This window comes from Salvelinus alpinus, chromosome 13, assembly GCF_045679555.1.
Source record: "Salvelinus alpinus chromosome 13, SLU_Salpinus.1, whole genome shotgun sequence".
NCBI classification, from domain to species: Eukaryota; Metazoa; Chordata; class Actinopteri; order Salmoniformes; family Salmonidae; genus Salvelinus; species Salvelinus alpinus.
In genome coordinates this window covers 51,069,762-51,093,996 of record NC_092098.1, presented here as the reverse complement: position 1 = coordinate 51,093,996, position 24,235 = coordinate 51,069,762, and the positions used below count along the sequence as shown (strand labels likewise).

The following is a 24,235-nucleotide window of genomic DNA, read 5'->3' as shown; positions in this document are numbered from 1 at the left end:
CTACCTGCCCCCCCTACACTCTAACCACTAGGCTACCTGCCGCCCCTACACTCTAACCACTAGGCTACCTGCCGCCCCTACACTCTACCCACTAGGCTACCTGCCGCCCCTACACTCTAACCACTAGGCTACCTACACCCCCCCCCCCCTACACTCTAACCACTAGGCTACCTGCCCCCCCTACGCTCTAACCACTAGGCTACCTGCCCCCCCTACACTCTAACCACTAGGCTACCTGCCCCCCCTACACTCTAACCACTAGGCTACCTGCTGCCCTACACTCTAACCACTAGGCTACCTGCTGCCCCTACACTCTAACCACTAGGCTACCTGCTGCCCCTACACTCTAACCACTAGGCTACCTGCTGCCCCTACACTCTAACCACTAGGCTACCTGCCCCCCTTACACTCTAACCACTAGGCTACCTGCCCCCCCCTACACTCTAACCACTAGGCTACCTGCCGCCCCTACACTCTAACCACTAGGCTACCTGCTGCCCCTACACTCTAACCACTAGGCTACCTGCTGCCCCTACACTCTAACCACTAGACTACCTGCCCCCCCCTACACTCTAACCACTAGACTACCTGCCCCCCCCCCTACACTCTAACCACTAGACTACCTGCCCCCCCTACACCCTAACCACTAGGCTACCTGCTGCCCCTACACCCTAACCACTAGGCTACCTGCCCCCCCTACACTCTAACCACTAGACTACCTGCCCCCCCTACACTCTAACCACTAGGCTACCTGCCCCCCCTACACTCTAACCACTAGACTACCTGCCCCCCCCCCCCCCCTACACTCTAACCACTAGGCTACCTACTGCCCCTACACTCTAACCACTAGACTACCTGCCCCCCCCCCCCCCTACACTCTAACCACTAGACTACCTGCCCCCTCCCTACACTCTAACCACTAGGCTACCTGCTGCCCCTACACTCTAACCACTAGACTACCTGCCCCCCCCTACACTCTAACCACTAGACTACCTGCCCCCCCCCCCCCCTACACTCTAACCACTAGACTACCTGCCCCCCCCTACACTCTAACCACTAGACTACCTGCCCCCCCCCCCCTACACTCTAACCACTAGACTACCTGCCCCCCCTACACTCTAACCACTAGACTACCTGCCCCCCCCCCCCCTACACTCTAACCACTAGGCTACCTGCTGCCCCTACACTCTAACCACTAGACTACCTGCCCCCCCCTACACTCTAACCACTAGACTACCTGCCCCCCCTACACCCTAACCACTAGGCTACCTGCTGCCCCTACACCCTAACCACTAGGCTACCTGCCCCCCCTACACTCTAACCACTAGACTACCTGCCCCCCCTACACTCTAACCACTAGGCTACCTGCCCCCCCTACACTCTAACCACTAGACTACCTGCCCCCCCCCCCCCCTACACTCTAACCACTAGGCTACCTACTGCCCCTACACTCTAACCACTAGACTACCTGCCCCCCCCCCCCCTACACTCTAACCACTAGACTACCTGCCCCCTCCCTACACTCTAACCACTAGGCTACCTGCTGCCCCTACACTCTAACCACTAGACTACCTGCCCCCCCCTACACTCTAACCACTAGACTACCTGCCCCCCCCCCCCTACACTCTAACCACTAGACTACCTGCCCCCCCCTACACTCTAACCACTAGACTACCTGCCCCCCCCCCCTACACTCTAACCACTAGACTACCTGCCCCCCCTACACTCTAACCACTAGACTACCTGCCCCCCCCCCCCCTACACTCTAACCACTAGACTACCTGCCCCCCCCTACACTCTAACCACTAGACTACCTGCCCCCCCCCCCCTACACTCTAACCACTAGACTACCTGCCCCCCCCTACACTCTAACCACTAGACTACCTGCCCCCCCCCCCCTACACTCTAACCACTAGACTACCTGCCCCCCCTACACTCTAACCACTAGACTACCTGCCCCCCCCCCCCTACACTCTAACCACTAGACTACCTGCCCCCCCCCCCCCCCCTACACTCTAACCACTAGGCTACCTACCGCCTCTACACTCTAACCACTAGGCTACCTGCTGCCCCAACATCCCATTTGGATTCCCCCCATCAGGCCATCCACCGTCTGAGGCTAAAGCCATTACAACACGAGGTTAATAACTAACTGGAAGAAAAATAAAATAAAACAGTTAATGATGGCTATGAATGATCATGTCCTTGATATCGTAACTTTTAGAGCAGGGACGGGTAACTTCGATAGGGGAGGGTCCCAAAAAAATCTGAATTGGCGGGTCCCGCAGTTGGTCGCAGGTCTGCATACCCACGTGTAAACGTTTTGCCATAGGGTGGAATACATTTTTTACTGAGTGACAAACAAAATCAATGAGGGCCCCCCGGTCTACTCTTCTACCTGACAAGTTGAAATTGAGCCTGCTTTTGAGGGACGGCATTGCAGGAGAGCTCCAATCCACCTGCTCTACTTCCTGGGTTGGCATGTAGAGGGAAGAGTGTGTGTGTGTGGGGGGGGGGGGGGGGGGTCTCAGTGTGATTGGTGTACAGCCAAGCTTCCTGTCCTGTGATTGGTGTACAGCCAAGCTTCCTGTCCTGGATAGGTAGAGGGACAGGTGTTGCTGGTCTGAACTCAAAAGCCTGTTATGTGCATGATTGATTTGTCTTTGTTGAAAACCCCCCAAAAAGTCCCAGAAGTGCACTGAAAAGCTTTGAAGAAAACAGTCCATGGTTGCACAATATTACATAATAACATAAAAAAACAGAATGAAGATGAAACACATCCACATATAGATAATATGTGTTTATTTGAACCAATAGGATCTCTTTTACAGTGCATTTGTTTTCTTTACACAATTATTCGCTAAGTGACAGGTTTTAGCCACTAGTACTGAATCAGATAATTATATATTATATTACATTACATATCTGGGTTCGACCACTTCCTCGTTCAGATTTTCCCATCAACACCCCACGTGAAAGACCCCCCCCCCCTAAAATGTTATTGGGCAATGGGTAACCGTGACAACCGTACAGGCTCACCATCTCATTTAAATCTTCAGTTCATACATTTTTTTTAACAAATCATTCTCATTACCTCTTCATCTAACGGACATGTCCCTGTTCGGATCTTTAAAACCATTCCCATGTTGTTAAGCAGCTGTCGTTAAAACAAACCAAGTACTGGCCAGTTCAGTTAGTTACCTGCTGTCGTCTCTATGAGGAAAAAGGTTTAAAAAATAAAAAAGACAATATGGCACTTCTGTCTCAAGGAACAAAACACACCGATTAGACGAAGTTGTTGCCATAGGACAATTTCTAGGATCCACAGCCAAACTCTAGCATGGCATCCTAACTGATTCCACAAGTTTCACTTCCGTTTGGTAACATGGTAAACTCAGTTTAGATACGAGGCTAGACAAACTCCCCCTACGGTACAGGAAAAACAAATTAAAAAAGGAAATTCGTAGCACTTTAGTACTTTCTCCGGAGTTATTTTAAGTGCCAGTCATTGACATTCTTGGACAGGAACCTGACAAGAATGGTTGATTAAAAGAGGAAGTTTGAGCAGAACTATGTTACTGTACATCAAGCCTCTCTCACATCAGTGTAGAAGTATAAACTCCCATTATTCAAAAGCCTCTCCTTCCTCATATAACGGACGACCACCAAGTACTTTCCCGTTGACCTTTCATTGTAAGTGGTACGACAACATTGCGAGGAAAACACACTTATTTGGAAACCATGGCAACCGCTTTGTCTTGTCTGGTTGCTTAGCAGATTATTTCAAATGTTTTTTTTTTTTTTTTTTTTTAAGAGATCTCGTCTGATCAGATGCATATCCGAATGACAATTCTAGATGTGATCTAATTAACCGTTTGTCCACACAGATAGTGGGATACCTCAGATTTTCTAAATGTTGTCAGGGTTACACTTGACAAAGACGGAACCACATTAACTGTGCATATAATATTTTTTTTTCTTTAAAAAAAATAAAAATAAAACTCACAGGAATGAACAAGTACACAACCGGCCTAATGAACATAAAGACATTATCATCACCATCAGTCTTCCAGTTACTCTAACACTTGTCCATTTAATTTCAAACGTTTAACATTCAACCCCCACAATAAAAGGAAACGACCCGCAAGTAAACAGAAGATTTTTTTCCCCCTCCCTTCCGCTCGAGTTTGGTCTCAAATTTGCTGAAATAGACAAAGATCTTGTAGTGCACAAAATAATAATACAAAATTAGACTTTTAGATAATGTAGCAGCATTTTTGCTTTTTAAAGTTGTTGTAAGCCACCAGTAGAACAGGTAAAGGCTTTGGAATCCCCCACACTTAGGAGGGCGAGAGATTGTCCTCTGAGGAGAGTAGGAGTGTGTGTATGTGTGTGTGTGTGTGGGGGGGGGGGGGGGGTACATCATAGAGTGGCTGGTTGGTGTGTGACAGGGATGCACTAGAGTGTGTGTGTGGGGGGGGGGGGGGGGGGTTGAGATGATGGAACACCTCCTAGTAGGTTTACAGGAGCAGGGAGGTGTGATATGGGACATCAGGGGGGTTATGGTGCACCACTAGAGGACAACAGCCCCAGGACTGGACAGGGCAGGGCAGAACAGGACAGGGCAGAACAGGTCAGGGCAGAACAGGGCGGGGCGGGGCAGGACAGGGCAGGACAGCAGGACACTGAAGCCTTCCTTCCAAGCTGGAAATGTGTTTGACCAAAAGGGGTTAAACTCAGTGGGATAGCCTCTATAACATCTGCTCCTCTTCCTCCTACAGTTCATTCACTACCATCCCCTCTTCTACTCCACTCGGTGTCTCTCATCCCCAGCAGTCAGCGGCCTCTCTCCATTCTCAAGCTTTGCCTCCCTTCCACAGAGCAACAAGTCCTTCTCATCTTCCCCCACAGCCAAGACCAGACCATGTTAGGGTAGTGGAAAATGGGGCACTTGGCTCATGTCTGTCCAAAAGCTGATCCAAGATGGTGCTGATCCAGGTCCTAACTGGGCCAAGCTGAACCGAGCCAAGCCAGGCCAGACTGAGCCATTCAGTAAAGGGCTCTCTCTCTCCTGTCTCTCAGCTAGAGGCTGTGGCGATGGGCTTCTTGAACTGCTGGCTGCGGATCTCTCTGTTCCTAGCCTCCAGCAGTAGGTCGTAGCAGACGTTACACACCAAGACAGGGTCATACAGCTGCTGGTCTGGGATGGGCAGCTTCAGGTGGCAGCAGTCTTTACAGAACACATTGCCACAGTTCCTGAGGAGGACAGAGTGAGAGGACAGAGTCGACTAGATTCACATTTCAGTCATTTAAGCAGACGCTCTTATCCAGAGAGTAAATTTAACTAAGGTTGGTAAAACAAACCCTAACCCAAATATATAGATATATATATTTTTTTAAACTTTTCGCAAAACAGGAGCTGTCGTTCGTGCAGTCCTTTTTATAATCTCAAATCCCTAGTAGGTATAATATCTGCTGAGCGTTGAAAGTATGGACTATGTTTATTATCCTACATTTTACAGGAGCATACTTTGATCTCTTATCCTATCTGGGGACATCTCTTATCCTATCTGGGGACATCTCTTATCCTATCTAGGGACATCTATCTTGGGACATATCTTATCCTATCTAGGGACATCTCTTATCCTATCTAGGGACATCTCTTATCCTATCTAGGGACATCTCCTATCCTATCTAGGGACATCTCTTATCCTATCTGGGGACATCTCTTATCCTATCTAGGGACATCTATCTTGGGACATCTCCTATCCTATCTGGGGACATCTCTTATCCTATCTAGGGACATCTCTTATCCTATCTAGGGACATCTCCAATCCTATCTAGGGACATCTCTTATCCTATCTAGGGACATCTCTTATCCTATCTAGGGACATCTCTTATCCTATCTAGGGACATCTCTTATCCTATCTAGGGACATCTCTTATCCTATCTAGGGACATCTATCTTGGGACATCTCTTATCCTGTCTAGGGACATCTCCTATCCTATCTGGGGACATCTCTTATCCTATCTGGGGACATCTCTTATCCTATCTGGGGACATCTCTTATCCTATCTGGGGACATCTCTTATCCTATCTGGGGACATCTCTTATCCTATCTGGGGACATCTCTTATCCTATCTAGGGACATCTATCTTGGGACATCTCTTATCCTGTCTAGGGACATCTCTTATCCTATCTGGGGACATCTCTTATCCTATCTAGGGACATCTCTTATCCTATCTGGGGACATCTCTTATCCTATCTAGGGACATCTCCTATCCTATCTAGGGACATCTCTTATCCTATCTAGGGACATCTCTTATCCTATCTAGGGACATCTCTTATCCTATCTAGGGACATCTCTTATCCTATCTAGGGACATCTCTTATAGGGACATCTATCTTGGGACATCTCTTATCCTGTCTAGGGACATCTCCTATCCTATCTGGGGACATCTCTTATCCTATCTGGGGACATCTCTTATCCTATCTGGGGACATCTCTTATCCTATCTTGGGACATCTCTTATCCTGTCTAGGGACATCTCTTATCCTATCTGGGGACATCTCTTATCCTATCTAGGGACATCTCTTATCCTATCTAGGGACATCTCTTATCCTATCTAGGGACATCTCTTATCCTATCTAGGGACATCTCTTATCCTATCTAGGGACATCTCTTATCCTATCTAGGGACATCTCTTATCCTATCTAGGGACATCTCCTATCCTATCTAGGGACATCTCCTATCCTATCTAGGGACATCTCTTATCCTATCTAGGGACATCTCCTATCCTATCTAGGGACATCTCCTATCCTATCTAGGGACATCTCTTATCCTATCTGGGGACATCTCCTATCCTATCTAGGGACATCTCTTATCCTATCTTGGGACATCTCTTATCCTGTCTAGGGACATCTCTTATCCTATCTTGGGACATCTCTTATCCTGTCTAGGGACATCTCCTATCATATCTAGGGACATCTCTTATCCTATCTAGGGACATCTCCTATCCTATCTGGGGACATCTCTTATCCTATCTAGGGACAGCTATCTAGGGACATCTCTTATCCTATCTAGGGACATCTCTTATCCTATCTAGGGACATCTCTTATCCTATCTAGGGACATCTCCTATCCTATCTAGGGACATCTCCTATCCTATCTAGGGACATCTCTTATCCTATCTGGGGACATCTCCTATCCTATCTAGGGACATCTCCTATCCTATCTAGGGACATCTCTTATCCTATCTAGGGACATCTCTTATCCTATCTGGGGACATCTCGTATCCTATCTAGGGACATCTCCTATCCTATCTAGGGACATCTCCTATCCTATCTAGGGACATCTCTTATCCTATCTAGGGACATCTCTTATCCTATCTAGGGACATCTCCTATCCTTTCTAGGGACATCTCCTATCCTATCTAGGGACATCTCTTATCCTATCTGGGGACATCTCTTATCCTATCTAGGGACATCTCCTATCCTATCTAGGGACATCTCTTATCCTATCTAGGGACATCTCTTATCCTATCTAGGGACATCTCCTATCCTATCTAGGGACATCTCTTATCCTATCTGGGGACATCTCTTATCCTATCTAGGGACATCTCCTATCCTATCTAGGGACATCTCTTATCCTATCTAGGGACATCTCCTATCCTATCTAGGGACATCTCCTATCCTATCTAGGGACATCTCTTATCCTATCTAGGGACATCTCTTATCCTATCTAGGGACATCTCTTATCCTATCTAGGGACATCTCCTATCCTATCTAGGGACATCTCCTATCCTATCTAGGGACATCTCTTATCCTATCTAGGGACATCTCCTATCCTATCTAGGGACATCTCTTATCCTATCTAGGGACATCTATCTAGGGACATCTCTTATCCTATCTAGGGACATCTCCTATCCTATCTAGGGACATCTCTTATCCTATCTAGGGACAGCTATCTAGGGACATCTCTTATCCTATCTAGGGACATCTCTTATCCTATCTAGGGACATCTCTTATCCTATCTTGGGACATCTCTTATCCTGTCTAGGGACATCTCCTATCCTGTCTAGGGACAGCTATCTAGGGACATCTCTTATCCTATCTTGGGACATCTCTTATCCTGTCTAGGGACATCTCCTATCCTATCTAGGGACAGCTATCTAGGGACATCTCTTATCCTATCTAGGGACATCTCTTATCCTATCTAGGGACATCTCTTATCCTATCTAGGGACATCTCTTATCCTATCTAGGGACATCTCTTATCCTATCTAGGGACATCTCTTATCCTATCTAGGGACATCTCTTATCCTATCTAGGGACATCTCCTATCCTATCTAGGGACATCTCCTATCCTATCTAGGGACATCTCTTATCCTATCTAGGGACATCTCCTATCCTATCTAGGGACATCTCCTATCCTATCTAGGGACATCTCTTATCCTATCTGGGGACATCTCCTATCCTATCTAGGGACATCTCTTATCCTATCTTGGGACATCTCTTATCCTGTCTAGGGACATCTCTTATCCTATCTTGGGACATCTCTTATCCTGTCTAGGGACATCTCTTATCCTGTCTAGGGACATCTCCTATCATATCTAGGGACATCTCTTATCCTATCTAGGGACATCTCCTATCCTATCTGGGGACATCTCTTATCCTATCTAGGGACAGCTATCTAGGGACATCTCTTATCCTATCTAGGGACATCTCTTATCCTATCTAGGGACATCTCTTATCCTATCTAGGGACATCTCCTATCCTATCTAGGGACATCTCCTATCCTATCTAGGGACATCTCTTATCCTATCTGGGGACATCTCCTATCCTATCTAGGGACATCTCCTATCCTATCTAGGGACATCTCTTATCCTATCTAGGGACATCTCTTATCCTATCTGGGGACATCTCGTATCCTATCTAGGGACATCTCCTATCCTATCTAGGGACATCTCCTATCCTATCTAGGGACATCTCTTATCCTATCTAGGGACATCTCTTATCCTATCTAGGGACATCTCCTATCCTTTCTAGGGACATCTCCTATCCTATCTAGGGACATCTCTTATCCTATCTGGGGACATCTCTTATCCTATCTAGGGACATCTCCTATCCTATCTAGGGACATCTCTTATCCTATCTAGGGACATCTCTTATCCTATCTAGGGACATCTCCTATCCTATCTAGGGACATCTCTTATCCTATCTGGGGACATCTCTTATCCTATCTAGGGACATCTCCTATCCTATCTAGGGACATCTCTTATCCTATCTAGGGACATCTCCTATCCTATCTAGGGACATCTCCTATCCTATCTAGGGACATCTCTTATCCTATCTAGGGACATCTCTTATCCTATCTAGGGACATCTCTTATCCTATCTAGGGACATCTCCTATCCTATCTAGGGACATCTCCTATCCTATCTAGGGACATCTCTTATCCTATCTAGGGACATCTCCTATCCTATCTAGGGACATCTCTTATCCTATCTAGGGACATCTATCTAGGGACATCTCTTATCCTATCTAGGGACATCTCCTATCCTATCTAGGGACATCTCTTATCCTATCTAGGGACAGCTATCTAGGGACATCTCTTATCCTATCTAGGGACATCTCTTATCCTATCTAGGGACATCTCTTATCCTATCTTGGGACATCTCTTATCCTGTCTAGGGACATCTCCTATCCTGTCTAGGGACAGCTATCTAGGGACATCTCTTATCCTATCTTGGGACATCTCTTATCCTGTCTAGGGACATCTCCTATCCTATCTAGGGACAGCTATCTAGGGACATCTCTTATCCTATCTAGGGACATCTCTTATCCTATCTAGGGACATCTCTTATCCTATCTAGGGACATCTCCTATCCTATCTAGGGACATCTCTTATCCTATCTAGGGACATCTCCTATCCTATCTAGGGACATCTCTTATCCTATCTAGGGACAGCTATCTAGGGACATCTCCTATCCTATCTAGGGACATCTCTTATCCTATCTAGGGACATCTCCTATCCTATCTAGGGACAGCTATCTAGGGACATCTCTTATCCTGTCTAGGGACATCTCCTATCCTATCTAGGGACAGCTATCTAGGGACATCTCCTATCCTATCTAGGGACATCTCTTATCCTATCTAGGGACATCTCCTATCCTATCTAGGGACAGCTATCTAGGGACATCTCTTATCCTATCTAGGGACATCTCTTATCCTATCTAGGGACAGCTATCTAGGGACATCTCTTATCCTATCTAGGGACATCTCTTATCCTATCTAGGGACATCTCTTATCCTATCTAGGGACATCTCTTATCCTATCTAGGGACATCTCTTATCCTATCTAGGGACATCTCTTATCCTATCTAGGGACAGCTCTTATTTAGGGACATCTTGACTTCTTGATTGAAGTTTAACAAACCTGCAGTGATGACGTCTCTTGGCCATCCAGAACTCACAGTCACAGTTGAAACAATGAGAGGCCATGTGATCAGGCACCCACCTCGTGACCTACACACACACACACACACACACACACACACACACACACACACACACACACACACACACACACACACACACACACACACACACACACACACACACACACACACACATTAGAACAGTGTGTGGCACATGGGTATCTGTTGCAGAAGGGTAAAAGGAGAGTGGGAGGGGCTGTAGGGTGCAATGTAGTATAAGGTTAGAGGTAGGGGTTAGGGGGTTGGGTATTGGGATTAGGGGGCTAGTTGTTGGGGTTAGGTGTTGGGGCTAGGTGTTGGGGTGAGGCGTTGGGGTGAGGCGTTGGGGTGAGGCGTTGGGGTTAGGCGTTGGGGTTAGGGGGCTAGGTGTTGGGGTTAGGGGGCTAGGTGTTGGGGTGAGGCGTTGGGGGCTAGGTGTTGGAGGTAGGGGGCTAGGTGTTGGAGGTAGGGGGCTAGGTGTTGGGGTTAGGCGTTGGGGTTAGGGGGCTAGGTGTTGGGGTTAGGGGGCTAGGTGTTGGGGTGAGGCGTTGGGGGCTAGGTGTTGGAGGTAGGGGGCTAGGTGTTGGAGGTAGGGGGCTAGGTGTTGGGGTTAGGCGTTGGGGTTAGGGGGCTAGGTGTTGGGGTTAGGGGGCTAGGTGTTGGGGTTAGGGGGCTAGGTGTTGGGTCTAGGTATTGGGGCTAGGTGTTGGGGTTAGGGGGCTAGGTGTTGGGGTTAGGGGGCTAGGTGTTGGGGTTAGGGGGCTAGGTGTTGGGTCTAGGTATTGGGGCTAGGTGTTGGGGTTAGGGGGCTAGGTGTTGGGGTTAGGGGGCTAGGTGTTGGGGTTAGGGGGCTAGGTGTTGGGTCTAGGTATTGGGGCTAGGTGTTGGGGTTAGGGGGCTAGGTGTTGGGGTTAGGGGGCTAGGTGTTGGGGTTAGGGGGCTAGGTGTTGGGTCTAGGTATTGGGGCTAGGTGTGGGGTTAGGGGGCTAGGTGTTGGGTCTAGGTGTTGGGGTTAGGCGTTGGGGGGCTAGGTGTTGGGTTAGTGGGCTAGGTGTTGGGGTTAGGGGGCTAGGTGTTGGGTCTAGGTATTGGGGTTAGGTGTTGGGGCTAGGTGTTGGGGTAGGGTTATATATAAGAAGCAGTAGAGAGAGAAACCTGCAGTAGACTATGAGGAACGCTGACCTCTGTGTCCTTCTGCTCCACTCTGTCCCAGCTGCCCTCTGAGAAACGGTCCTCGCTGTGGTCTGACAGACTGTCCTCCTCATCACTGTCGTCTGACTCACGCAGACAAGTCTGGAGATGGAGAGGACAGACAGGTCAACATGAGAGGGAGGGTGATGAGATGAGAAGGGAGGGAGACGAGATGAGAGGGAGGGTGACGAGATGAGAGGGAGGGAGGGAGGGAGACGAGATGAGAGGGAGGGTACATCTATTCCAACTATCTCCACTAGTACATGTACAAGTAATTTAGCAAACTCTCTGATTCAGGGAAACTTACAGGACCAACGGTCTGATTCAGGGAGACTTACAGGACCAACGGTCTGATTCAGGGAGACTTACAGGACCAACGCTCTGATCCAGGGAGACTTACAGGACCAACGCTCTGATTCAGGGAGACTTACAGGACCAACGCTCTGATTCAGGGAGACTTACAGGACCAACGCTCTGATCCAGGGAGACTTACAGGACCAACGCTCTGATTCAGGGAGACTTACAGGACCAACTCTCTGATTCAGGGAGACTTACAGGACCAACGCTCTGATTCAGGGAGACTTACAGGACCAACTCTCTGATCCAGGGAGACTTACAGGACCAACGCTCTGATTCAGGGAGACTTACAGGACCAACGGTCTGATTCAGGGAGACTTACAGGACCAACGCTCTGATCCAGGGAGACTTACAGGACCAACGCTCTGATTCAGGGAGACTTACAGGACCAACGCTCTGATTCAGGGAGACTTACAGGACCAACGCTCTGATCCAGGGAGACTTACAGGACCAACGCTCTGATTCAGGGAGACTTACAGGACCAACTCTCTGATCCAGGGAGACTTACAGGACCAACGCTCTGATTCAGGGAGACTTACAGGATCAACTCTCTGATTCAGGGAGACTTACAGGACCAACGCTCTGATCCAGGGAGACTTACAGGACCAACGCTCTGATTCAGGGAGACTTACAGGACCAACTCTCTGATCCAGGGAGACTTACAGGACCAACTCTCTGATCCAGGGAGACTTACAGGACCAACGCTCTGATCCAGGGAGACTTACAGGACCAACGCTCTGATCCAGGGAGACTTACAGGACCAACGCTCTGATTCAGGGAGACTTACAGGACCAACGCTCTGATCCAGGGAGACTTACAGGACCAACGCTCTGATCCAGGGAGACTTACAGGACCAACGCTCTGATCCAGGGAGACTTACAGGACCAACTCTCTGATCCAGGGAGACTTACAGGACCAACGCTCTGATCCAGGGAGACTTACAGGACCAACGCTCTGATCCAGGGAGACTTACAGGACCAATTAGGGTTAAGTGCCTTACTCAAAGACACGTCGGCAGATTTTTCACCATCAGGAATTCGAACCCAGCAACGTTTTGGTTACTGGCTATTACTCTCTCTATTAAAGGGTAATTCCACCAAAGATAACATTTGGGTTGTAATTATGAAGTATTTAGTAATGTCCTACATGCATATCCTTTCACATCACAGTAATAACACATTGAGGTACTGTTCAAAGTCCAAGTAGGGAGAGGTACTGTTCAAAGTCCAAGTAGGGAGAGCTACTCACAATGTCGTCCTCGTAGTCGACGTCAGGCTCGGAGGGCGGCGTGCTGTACTGTTTCCTCTCCAGCCTCATCTGCAGCTGGCGCACCTGGCTTCTCAGCACCTCCACTTCCTGTTTATACCCCGCCTCCATCTGCCTGAGGCGCTGCTGCACCGCGTCCATTGGCACCTGCAGCCCATCATCATCCAGGTAGGCCGGGTGGGGCAAAGGGGAGGCTGAGGAGCAGGGAGAGGCTGGGAGGAGCTGGCAGGTTGAAAAGGTGGGTGGTGAGCTGGTGGTGGTTGGGCCCATGATGGCAGCGTAGCCCGAGCTGCTCCTGACTGCAGAGAGCCAGCTGGACCCTGACTTGACAGGGCTGGAGGTGGTTGGGGCTGGAGCCGAGGAGCGGATCCTTTCCTCCCTCCGGCCGTACTGCCAACCCCCGTTAGGCACCCCGTTAGGCACGGCCATGCCCTGGGTGCGCAGCAGCTTGCCAGCCAGGCGTCGGCTCTGGTAGGCCGTGGGCTGGAGGGCCCGACAGAAGCCTGACGAGAGGTTGGCTGAGAGGCCAGAGTGGCTGGCTGCAGTGATGCAGGCAGACTGGACTATGCCCTGGACACTCTCCCAGTGAGAGCCCAGCAGAGACAGCTCCTCACTGACACGCAGTTGGCTCTGGGAGACCGGGCGTCGCAATGCCACCGCCTGGCTGTTGTCAACAGGGGGCACTGTGGAGGCGGAGGATGCTGCTTCCTTTGATGTTGGTACTGCTACCACACATTCTCTCAGAGGCACCAAGTTTCTACCACTCACACTCTCTGTCCTCTTCCCCTCTCTCTCCTCTCCCTGGGTTTTGGGTAAGGCCCATTCTAGGGCTTTGGGCTGGCCTAGACTTTCTCTCCTGCTAGGGGGCAGCGTTGGTGGGGCCTCTGCTTCGTCCGTAAGCGTCTCGGTGGAGTCCTCCATGGCCGTAGGGAACATGGGAACTAGCTGCTCGAGTGCCAGCAGCTCTGCAGAAGCGGAGGGGACGTTCTGGAGGCCGTTGGTGATAGGCCCGTTCAGAACGGCTGCCGGTAGTGGGCCCTTCCAGGCAGGTGGTGATGGTATGCAGCCAGGACGGGTAGTGACCGAGGCAGTCCTGGAGTGACTGTCAGCCGTCTGATGTGGCAGTCGAGGGGGAGGAACTGGGGGGCTAGTGGTCTGGGAGAGGGCCTGGTGGAGGATGGGTGTGAGCAGGGGGAGAGGGGGGAAGTGGGGGAGGCCCTGCTCCAGTGCGATGGGGGGGAGGGGCAGGGAGGGCAGGGGCTGGGTGGTGAGACAGATCTCCTCTCTCATCTCCGCCTCCTCGAAGTCCTCTTCCCTCTGCTCCATCTCCACGGGTGTGGTAGGAGGAGTCTGAGTGACGGGCTGCACCTCCGAGTCGTCGCTTTCCAATCCCGTGTCAGGGCTGACGTCCTCGGGGCTGTCGGGTGCGGCCCCTCCTCCTACAGAAGCCATAGGCTCCAGGCCATGGGCAGTGCGGCCCTCCTGACAGTGCTTGTTGAGGTTGGGGTCGCTGGAGGTGCGGGTGAGGGCCACCCCGTTCTCAAAGGCAGACACCAGGTTGTCCATGGAGCGAGTCTTAGGAAGCCTGCACAGAGGGGTATAAAAAGTGGTGGAGCTTCATTAATCTGTGAGCTTCCCTTCTGTACCACTAGAGGGCAGGCAGGTGAGCTTCCCTTCTGTACCACTAGAGGGCAGGCAGGTGAGCTTCCCTTCTGTACCACTAGAGGGCAGGCAGGTGAGCTTCCCTTCTGTACCACTAGAGGGCAGGCAGGTGAGCTTCCCTTCTGTACCACTAGAGGGCAGGCAGGTGAGCTTCGCATCTGTACCACTAAAGGGCAGGCAGGTGAGCTTCCCTTCTGTACCACTAGAGGGCAGGCAGGTGAGCTTCGCATCTGTACCACTAAAGGGCAGGCAGGTGAGCTTCCCTTCTGTACCACTAGAGGGCAGGCAGGTGAGCTTCCCTTCTGTACCACTAAAGGGCAGGCAGGTGAGCTTCCCTTCTGTACCACTAGAGGGCAGGCAGGTGAGCTTCCCTTCTGTACCACTAGAGGGCAGGCAGGTGAGCTTCCCTTCTGTACCACTAGAGGGCAGGCAGGTGAGCTTCCCTTCTGTACCACTAGAGGGCAGGCAGGTGAGCTTCCCTTCTGTACCACTAGAGGGCAGGCAGGTGAGCTTCCCTTCTGTACCACTAGAGGGCAGGCAGGACCTCAAATCAAACTATATTTGTCACATGCGCCAAATACAACAGGTGTAGACCTTACTTTGAAATGCTTACTTACAGGCCCTTAACCAACAGTGCAGTTCAAGAAGAGTTAAGAAAATATTTACCAAATAAACTAAAGTAAAAAAAGAACAAAAAGTAACAATAAAATAACAATAACGAGGCTATATGCAGGGGGTACCGGTACAGAGTCAGTGTGGAGACTATATACAGGGGGTACCGGTACAGAGTCAGTGTGGAGGCTATATACAGGGTGTACCGGTACAGAGTCAGTGTGGAGGCTATATACAGGGTGTACTAGTACCGAGTCAGTGTGGAGGCTATATACAGCGGGTACCAGTACTGAGTCAGTGTGCAGGGGTACAGGTTAGTTGAGGTAATATGTACATGTAGGTAGGGGTGAAGTGACTATGCATAGATAATAAACAGCGAGTAGCAGCAGTGTACAAAACAAAATGGAGGGGGGGGGGGGGGGGGTCAATGTAAATAGTCAGGGTGGCCATTTGATTAATTGTTCAGCAGTCTTATGGCTTGGTGGTAGAAGCTGTTGAGGAGCCTTTTCTAGAAACTTTTCTAGAGCTGTAGATACAGAGCCCCACATGCAGTTTTCACCATGAGCCTGTTCATCTCGATTTACCCCACTGTGAGTAAATCCTTAAAATCAATAACTAAAAATAAATCCTTGAAAAGACAAGAGCTCAGAGATACAAGGAGATATAATTAAGTCAAGGAGTTTTTTAATTAAAATTATTATTTTTTCATATTTTTTTATATTTTTTTTTTTACAAATGCACTAAGAGACAGAGATGGAAGAATAGAGTGAGCGGATAGCCCCCACCTGTCCAGGGACCGTGAGGTGAGCTCGTCTCCCTGTACGCTGGGGGACAGGTAGAGCTCCATGGCGTCCTCGGCAGAGGTGCAAGGGGAAGAGGTGGGCAGGTAGACGGCCGTCCACAGCTGCAGGGCCCGGGTGTGGCACACCGGTTGCAACACCTGGACACAGGGGGACAGGTAGGAGCAGAGGTCAGAGGTCAATAAAGGACCACAAATAACTTTTTGTCTCAGTAAAGCCATTTAAAATGTTAATAATAATAATATATATATGTATGCTATTAAATATACAGTGAGGGAAAAAAGTATTTGATCCCCTGCTGATTTTGTACGTTTGCCCACTGACAAAGAAATGATCAGTCTATAATTTTAATGGTAGGTTTATTTGAACAGTGAGAGACAGAATATCAACAAAAAAATCCAGAAAAACGCATGTCAAAAATGTTATGAATTGATTTGCATTTTAATGAGGGAAATAAGTATTTGACCCCTCTGCAAAACATGACTTAGTACTTGGTGGCAAAACCCTTGTTGGCAATCACAGAGGTCAGACGTTTCTTGTAGTTGGCCACCAGGTTTGCACACATCTCAGGAGGGATTTTGTCCCACTCCTCTTTGCAGATCTTCTTCAAGTCATTAAGGTTTCGAGGCTGACGTTTGGCAACTCGAACCTTCAGCTCCCTCCACAGATTTTCTATGGGATTAAGGTCTGGAGACTGGCTAGGCCACTCCAGGACCTTAATGTGCTTCTTCTTGAGCCACTCCTTTGTTGCCTTGGCCGTGTGTTTTGGGTCATTGTCATGCTGGAATACCCATCCACGACCCATTTTCAATACCCTGGCTGAGGGAAGGAGGTTTTCACCCAAGATTTGACGGTACATGGCCCCGTCCATCGTCCCTTTGATGCGGTGAAGTTGTCCTGTCCCTTTAGCAGAAAAACACCCCCAAAGCATAATGTTTCCACCTCCATGTTTGACGGTGGGGATGGTTTCTTGGGGTCATAGGCAGCATTCCTCCTCCTCCAAACACGGCAAGTTGGGTTGATGCCAAAGAACTCCATTTTGGTCTCATCTGATCACAACACGTTCACCCAGTTGTCCTCTGAATCATTCAGATGTTCATTGGCAAACTTCAGACGGGCATGTATATGTGCTTTCTTGAGCAGGGGGACCTTGCGGGCGCTGCAGGATTTCAGTCCTTCACGGCATAGTGTGTTACCAATTGTTTTCTTGATGACTATGGTCCCAGCTGCCTTGAGATCATTGACAAGATCCTCCTGTGTAGTTCTGGGCTGATTCCTCACCGTTCTCATGATCATTGCAACTTCACGAGGTGAGATCTTGCATGGAGCCCCAGGCTGAGGGAGATTGACAGGTCTTTTGTGTTTCTTCCATTTGCGAATAATCACAGAAACTGTTGTCACCTTCTCACCAAGCTGCTTGGCGATGGTCTTGTAGCCCATTCCAGCCTTGTGTAGGTCTACAATCTTGTCCCTGACATCCTTGGAGAGCTCTTTGGTCTTGGCCATGGTGGAGAGTTTGGAATCTGATTGATTGATTGCTTCTGTGGACAGGTATCTTTTATACAGGTAAGAAACTGAGATTAGGAGCACTCCCTTTAAGAGTGTGCTCCTAATCTCCGTTCGTTACCTGTATGAAAGACACCTGGGAGCCAGAAATCTTTTTGATTGAGAAGGGGTCAAATACTTATTTCCCTCATTAAAATGCAAATCAATTTATAACATTTTTGACATGCATTTTTCTGGATATTTTTGTTGTTATTCTGTCTCTCACTGTTCAAATAAACCTACCATTAAAATTATAGACTGATAATTTCTTTGTCAGTGGGCAAACGTACAAAATCAGCAGGGGATCAAATACTTTTTTCCCTCACTGTATATATGCTATTGGTGCTCATCCACTGAATATATTGGATGAGTACATATTTCCTTTTTAAACCCTTAGCAGTCTAAACTGGACGAGGGGGTTATACTACACTAAATGGAATTGTTTTAAGAAGGTCTTACCAACGATAATTCAAATATTTGATTTTGAATTTTAAGATCCCTCGAAGTATCATAAATGTATTTTTTGGGGCCTTACTGCTACTAGCCTATAAAAACACATTGAGTAACAGATTCACTACATGGAACAACAGATAGTCCCCCCCCAAAGAAATGTAAAGGAAGTTTGTTTCCGTCTGTCCTATATCTGAGAGATGTAAGAAAGATCAGGAAATATTTGTTATTAATATGTATTTAACCCCTTATTTTTGCCACTAAACAGTCTCCATATATATACTTCCATTCGTGTTTTTAACTGGTACCGGGGGACCTTCAGACGAGTCTTGTGAGGCTTGTTCGGCGTTCCTAGAGCCAGATGTGTCAGAGAGAGTCTCACCTTTCCACAGAGGGGTCATATTAGTATGTAGCCCAAACACTTTTGATGCTACAGACCATTTTATGAGAAGACCGATTTCTGGGCAAAAAATGTTTTGTTTTCTGCCATTTTTGCTACTGTGATATGTGAAGCACACCTGATCCCTCTGTTAATAACCAGGACAGGAGAAGAGAGGAGAGGAGAAGAGCAGCAGAGAAGAGCAGAGAGGAGCAGAGAAGAGAGGAGAGGAGCAGAGAAGAGAGGAGAGGAGAGGAGCAGAGAAGAGACGAGACGAGACGAGACGAGACGAGAGGAGAGGAGAGGAGAGGAGAGGAGAGGAGAGGAGAGGAGAGGAGAGGAGAGGAGAGGAGAGGAGAGGAGAGGAGAGGAGAGGAGAGGAGAGGAGAGGAGAGGAGGAGAGGACAGGAGAAGAGAGGAGAGGACAGGAGAGGACAGGACAGGAGAAGGAGAAGGAGCGGAACGGGGACAGTAGTGGTTACCATATCATGACCGGGGATAAAGAGGAAGTTCTGGAAGTTCTTGTTGCCGGTGCGGAGCAGAGACCAGACGGAGCAGGTGCGGTTGTAGATGTTGCGGACCTCTCTCTCCCGCCCGTTGTTACACAGGAACGTCCCGTACAGACACGAGTACGTGTGCTGCACCAGCTTGACCTGGGGGAGACGAACAAAAACACGCACGCTAGGCCTTTACACATTCCTTAATGCATACAGTAACAGTACGCTCCTAACCTACTACACAGAACACAGTCACACAGTACGCTCCTAACCTACTACACAGAACACAGTCACATACAGATCGGTCTTTACAATTCTCAAATTTCTTACCTACAACACACAAAACACTGTGTTCAAAGGTTACAGTTTGATATCTATTTCATGTAGAAACCTTAAAATGATCTTTAAGAAAGGTCTTATATGCCAACAGAAGACTAGTAAATTGTGGCTTCCTCTCCAAAGAGACAGTGTGTAGGAGAGAAAGAGAGATTAGGCAAGAGCAAAGAGAATGAATATGAGAGAGCGAGAGGGAGAGAGAGAGAGAGAGAGAGAGAGAGACAGACAGAGACAGAGAGAGAATGAGAGAGAGTGAATGTGTGAAGAAAAGAGAGATTGACAAAGAAGGAGATAAAGAGAGAGAGATGGTAAGAAGTCAAGGTGTAGTGTACGTACCAGGAAGGCTTCGTTGAACTCGAAGAGGCACGGGAACTGTTTGAACAGCTGATGAACACAGTCCAGCCACTGGAGGAAGACGGGGCACTGCTCACTCACGTCGGCAGCATTCTCCTGGTGACCACAGCGATCGCCAAACTTATGACCGTAGTCCAACCACTCCGTCTCCACCAGCACCTGGAAACCCTGTGGAAGAGGGAGGACAAGTCGGATCCAGCTCTCTCTCTCTCTCATCCCCCTTGCCATTCAGTTTTCTTTATTGTAAAACCGACAAAGTGCTTCGTTGTGACACGTATGTGTAAATAAAATCACTGTATATAAAAGGTGTGTGGGATTTTTTTTTTTGTTGTTGGGAAATTCAAATGGGATGTGTGAAACAACTGGTTATACCGTCAACATACTATCAGAACAGAACACCGGATATTAGCTGCATCAGTGTTAAAGTGAAACAAACCGTTGTCATCATTGCGTCACAGTAACCCTCAGGGACAGTGTTTTTGTGTGTACCTCTAGTGTCCTATAGAACGGGTCCAGCAGGATCTTGGCGAGAGCCACAATCTGGGGGGTACGGTCCCAACCGTCTGAACAATGCACCAGGACAGGACGTCCCTCCCTTTCCACCGCAGAACACACCAGAGTGGCTGCCTTCAGCATGACGGACAGGTGCTGCAGCCAACGGGTGCTCTCCAGAGCAGACAGCCAGCTGCGAATGCACAAACCCGAGGGGCGACCAATGAGAACAGGTCTAGAAGGTTCTAGAATGCATTTCCTTCCCCGAGGGAGCCTCGGAGGCTTCTGAAGGTAAATAATAAACACAGCCGGGTTGAGTAACCGGGGGACAACCCTGACATCGGGGAGAGGGAGTGGAGCCCCTGACCTAGATGTGTCGTTTTAAAAAGGGGGGGGTCACTACCACACCTCTTTTAGATTACCAGGAACTCTACCCCTCGAATAGCCCTCTGTGTGCATCACTGATTACAGGTTGGGGAGTTGGGGCATGCACTGTCCACATGCAACGAGACATACACACACAACATGTGGGTTCAAATACTATTTGAAATCTTTCAAGCACTTTAAACGTTCGCTTTAGTCTGCCTGGAGTCGCAGGTGGGCGGGGTTTTGCACTCTTGGGACGTTTTCTATTGCTTGTCTAGTGTGTGACTGGCAAGTTCAACGAAGCACAGCTTAAGTATTTGCAATTTATTTCAAATAGTATTTGAACGCAGGTCTGACATGCAAAAATACATGAACACCACAAAAACACACTTTTGGACAAACAGCTAGCCTGGCCCAGTGGGAATGGGGCGGCCTGCATTCTCTCTCTCTGTGGTGTAAACTTACTGAGGCCTGGAGAAGGGGACTGAGGAACGGTAGAGATAAAGAGGGAGAGAAATGTCAGAGGGATCCACTTACTTGCCAGGGTCAGGGATCTGGCTGCAGACGGCTCGGAGGGACTGGAAGCTGTTCCTAATGGAGTGGATGTTGGCCATGCCCATGAACATCACCTCACAGTTAGGATAGTACTCTGAAACATACATCATTATACTACCGTTAGGGTAGTACTCTGAAACATACATCATTATACTACAGTTAGGGGAGTACTCTGAAACATACATCATTATACTACCGTTAGGGTAGTACTCTGAAACATACTACAGTTAGGGGAGTACTCTGAAACATACATCATTATACTACAGTTAGGGGAGTACTCTGAAACATACATCATTATACTACAGTTAGGGTAGTACTCTGAAACATACATCATTAAACTACCGTTAGGGTAGTACTCTGAAACATACATCATTATACTACAGTTAGGGTAGTACTCTGAAACATACATCATTATACTACAGTTAGGGGAGTACTCTGAAACATACTACCGTTAGGGGAGTACTCTGAAACATACATCATTATACTACAGTTAGGGTAGTACTCTGAAACATACATCATTATACTACAGTTAGGGGAGTACTCTGAAACATACATCATTATACTACAGTTAGGGGAGTACTCTGAAACATACATCATTATACTACCGTTAGGGTAGTACTCTGAAACATACATCATTATACTACCGTTAGGGTAGTACTCTGAAACATACATCATTATACTACCGTTAGGGTAGTACTCTGAAACATACGACAGTTAGGGTAGTACTCTGAAACATACATCATTATACTACCGTTAGGGTAGTACTCTGAAACATACTACAGTTAGGGGAGTACTCTGAAACATACATCATTATACTACCGTTAGGGGAGTACTCTGAAACATACATCATTATACTACAGTTAGGGTAGTACTCTGAAACATACATAATTATACTACCGTTAGGGGAGTACTCTGAAACATACATCATTATACTACAGTTAGGGTAGTACTCTGAAACATACATCATTATACTACCGTTAGGGGAGTACTCTGAAACATACATCATTATACTACAGTTAGGGTAGTACTCTGAAACATACATCATTATACTACCGTTAGGGGAGTACTCTGAAACATACATCATTATACTACAGTTAGGGTAGTACTCTGAAACATACATAATTCCTTCATTTTATCCATCACGTTACAGCCTTATACCAAAATGGATTAAATAAAAACACACAATACCCCATAATATCAAAGCAAAAACAGTTAAAACATTTTTGGGGAACACATTGATAAAAAAATAAATAAAAAAAGACATTATTTACATAAGTATTCAAACCCTTTGCTATGACACTCGAAATTGAGCTCAGGTGCATCCTGTTTCCATTGATCATCCTTGAGATGTTTCTACAACTTGGAGTCCACCTGTGGTAAATTCAATTGATTGGACATGATTTGGAAAGGCACACACCTGTCTGTCTATATAAAGTCCCACAGTTGACAGTGCATGTCAGAGCAAAAACCAAGCCATGAGGTCGATGGAATTTTCTGTAGAGCTCCGAGACAGGATCATGTCGAAGCACAGATCTGGGGAAGGGTACCAAAAAATGTCTGCAGCGTGGCGGGGGGGGTGTGTGTGTGACAGGAAGGAATTGGTCAGGGAAGTGACCAAGAACCCGATGGTCACTGACAGAGCTCCTGAGTTCCTCTGTGGAGATGGTTATCCTTCTGGAAGACTAGTCAGGATCGAGGGAAAGATGAACGGAGAAAAGTACAGAGAGATCCTTGATGAAAGCGCTCTGGAGCAGGTTCAGGACCTCAGAATGGGGGCAAAGGTTCACCTTCCAATAGGACAACAGCCTAAGCACACAGCCAAGACAACACAGGAGTGTCTTCGGGACAAGTCTGAAAGTCCTTGAGTGGCCCAACCAGAGCCTGGACTTGAACCCCATCGAACATCTTTGGAGAGACTTGAAAATAGTTGTGCAGCGACGCTCCCCATCCAACCTGACAGAGCTTGAGAGGATCTGAGGAGAAGAATGGGAGAAACTCCACAAATACAGGTGCGCCAAGCTTGTAGCGTCATACTTAAGAAGACACGAGACTGTAATCGCTGCCAAAGGTGCTTCAACAAAGTACTGAGTGAAGGGTCTGAATACTTCTTAAATAATATGGAAATATCACATTTACATAACTTTTTTTTTTACGTAGAAAAAAATTATAAAACCTGTTTTTGCTTTGCATTATGGGGTATTGTGTGTAGATTGATGAAAAAAACAATTTTAATCCATTTTAGAACAAGGCTGTAACTTAACAAAATGTGGAAAAAGTCAAGGGGTCTGAATACTTTACAAATGCAGTGTAAACATAAATCAGACCTCGGTTATGGTAGTACTCTGAAACACCCAGGAACGCACAAAATATCAGTCACATGGGGTTTTAATACTCTGCAGACACAAAGTACGATTTCTCTCTGCTGCTTAGGGACTGTCAACATGTACATTTATGTAACGGATGTGAAATGGCTAGCTAGCTAGCGGTGGTGCGCGCTAATAGCTTTTCAATCGGTGACGTCACTTGCTCTGAGACCTTGAAGTAGTGGTTCCCCTTGCTCTGGCTTTTGTGGAGCAATGGGTAACGATGCTTCGTGGGTGACTGTTGTTGATATGTGCAGAGGGTCCCTGGTTCGCGCCCGGGTCGGGGCAAGGGGACGGACGTAAAGTTATACTGTTACATTTACATATTAGCCATTTAGCAGATTATCCAGAGACTTACAAAAGCAATTATGGTTAAGAGCTCAAGGGCACAGCGACAGATTTTTTTTCTTTTTTTCTTTTTTAGTCGGCATGGGGATTTCAATCCAGCGACATTTTGGTTTCTGGTCCAACGCTCTCAACCGTCAGGCTACCTGCCCGCCCCTAGATAAGCTGATCGGTGAGCTGTCTCTCAGCTCAGA

The 24,235-nt window shown here is 47.8% G+C and overlaps 1 protein-coding gene across 5 annotated transcripts in view; it reads right to left on the bottom strand.

Moving 5' to 3' along the window:
• Nucleotides 1-2,785: 2,785 nt before the first annotated feature.
• Nucleotides 2,786-24,235, bottom strand: part of LOC139537874 (phosphatidylinositol-3,5-bisphosphate 3-phosphatase MTMR4-like) — a 106,533-nt gene continuing 85,083 nt past the window's right edge. For all 5 annotated transcript variants that reach the window (XM_071339731.1, XM_071339733.1, XM_071339732.1 and 2 more), the window contains 9 exons: nt 21,316-21,427; nt 20,410-20,605; nt 19,903-20,088; nt 19,216-19,386; nt 16,345-16,499; nt 13,268-14,870; nt 11,627-11,764; nt 10,432-10,520; nt 2,786-5,256 (listed from right to left, as the gene is read on the bottom strand). In XM_071339731.1, the coding sequence (XP_071195832.1) occupies nt 5,079-5,256; nt 10,432-10,520; nt 11,627-11,764; nt 13,268-14,870; nt 16,345-16,499; nt 19,216-19,386; nt 19,903-20,088; nt 20,410-20,605; nt 21,316-21,427 (2,828 nt within the window). In that variant the 3' untranslated portion in view covers nt 2,786-5,078. The remainder of the gene's footprint in view (nt 5,257-10,431; nt 10,521-11,626; nt 11,765-13,267; nt 14,871-16,344; nt 16,500-19,215; nt 19,387-19,902; nt 20,089-20,409; nt 20,606-21,315; nt 21,428-24,235) is intronic.